The sequence below is a fragment of the Rhagoletis zephyria genome, unplaced genomic scaffold, assembly GCF_001687245.7.
Source record: "Rhagoletis zephyria isolate East Lansing unplaced genomic scaffold, Rhagoletis_zephyria_1.1 Rzeph_scaffold_67616, whole genome shotgun sequence".
NCBI lineage: Eukaryota > Metazoa > Arthropoda > Insecta > Diptera > Tephritidae > Rhagoletis > Rhagoletis zephyria.
In genome coordinates this window covers 1-1392 of record NW_016224667.1, presented here as the reverse complement: position 1 = coordinate 1392, position 1392 = coordinate 1, and the positions used below count along the sequence as shown (strand labels likewise).

The window sequence follows — 1392 nt, the reverse complement described above, 5'->3', positions numbered from 1 at the left end:
TTGTCTGGGCCACGCGGCACGATGATGTCGGCGTACTTTTTCGTCTTTGTATGAAGGAAAGGAGATGTCAGTTTTGAAGAATTTTCGATAGATTTTTCAGGTTTAAATTAGTTCAATGTCACTTACCGGAAGGCAAAACTCCTCAAAGGAGGGCTTCACGAACGTGGTGTACTGACTGAGGACGACGTCCAGGGCTCGGTTGCGTTCGGTCACGTCGCGCATAACTGATTGAAGAAATCCGTTAGTAAAATCTAGTTAATTTCGATAAGCATCACAACTTACCTCTGCGCGAGAGGCGCGTGTCAGGGTCTGTGTCGACGAAGATTTTCATCTGAAACATGTCCCGCACCTCGGGAAAGTAGAAGAGCAGCAGGCCTTCGACGAGAACAACGTCCGCCGGGTAGATCACCTCTTCGGTGTTGCTTCTGCAGAGGAAAAATTGTACTTTTGGAAATCTCAAATAGTCATATTTCTACTTACATTTCGTTCTCCATGTAGTTGTAGATGGGCACCTTGACCATCTTCCCGCTCAGCACCTCGTTGAGGGTGTGCACCAGCAGCGGCACATCAAAGGCCGCCGGGTGGTCAAAGTTAAACAAGCCCTTGGCCACCATGGCACGGTCTTCCTCGTTCAGCTTTCGGTAGAAGCTATCCTGAGAGATGCAGATGACCCGTTTCTGGTTTGCAGAAAGGTACGCCGAAGAGGAGGAAGTGGTGGTAGATGTGGTTGAAGAGGAACTGTTGTTGCTGTTTTTGGGATCTAGTGGGCCTAGCTTTTCCATGATCTTGGAGCAGACAGTTGACTATGGTGGGAGAAAATGTTAGCTGAAATAAAAAGCTTTTGTTGTTGTTTGCACTTACCTTTCCAGAAGCAGTTCCCCCGGCGACGCCAATGACGAAAGGCTTCTTCTGAAAGGAGTAGCGCACCTGCTTGGAAGTGCTGCTGCTGATGCTGTTGCCGGTGATGGTCTTTGGTCGTTCCTGGGAAGTGGAAGGCGTCATGTTGATATCCGCCGACTTGGCACCCGAAGAAGAAGAAGATCCTCGGTGGTCGGCGTCCTTGTTACCAGGCTGCTGCTTCTCCACATCACCAGAATCCTGCTTTTTGTCGTTGACCATGGTTTCTGCTGCTGATTTCGAAGTTGCTGATGAGTGACACCGACAAACATGCACACTGTCGTCTGCTGAGGCTGATGCACGAAATTATTTGAATATCCACACAAATCCGGTTGCTGTTCAGAAGTGACTTCTTCGGCGAGTCGTTCAGTGTCGTCTGTCGTCGCGACCACGTTGCCTGGTGGTGGTCTCCGTCGTTGCCGTCGTCGTCTTCTTCTTCCTCACCACTCTCGAGACACGTTGTTTTGTTGCACGTTCTTTGCCGTTTCTCTTTGT

The 1392-nt window shown here is 49.6% G+C and overlaps 1 protein-coding gene across 1 annotated transcript; it reads right to left on the bottom strand.

Moving 5' to 3' along the window:
• Nucleotides 1-13: 13 nt before the first annotated feature.
• Nucleotides 14-1119, bottom strand: LOC108356930 (probable uridine-cytidine kinase; the record flags this gene model as incomplete). The annotated part of the gene is made up of 5 exons (XM_017608030.1): nucleotides 862-1119; nucleotides 481-803; nucleotides 283-425; nucleotides 127-224; nucleotides 14-44 (listed from the first exon to the last, which is right to left on the bottom strand). Coding segments are annotated over exons 1-5 (853 nt in total), but the record flags the coding sequence as incomplete, so codon positions are not given.
• Between the last annotated feature and the right edge of the window lie 273 nt (nucleotides 1120-1392).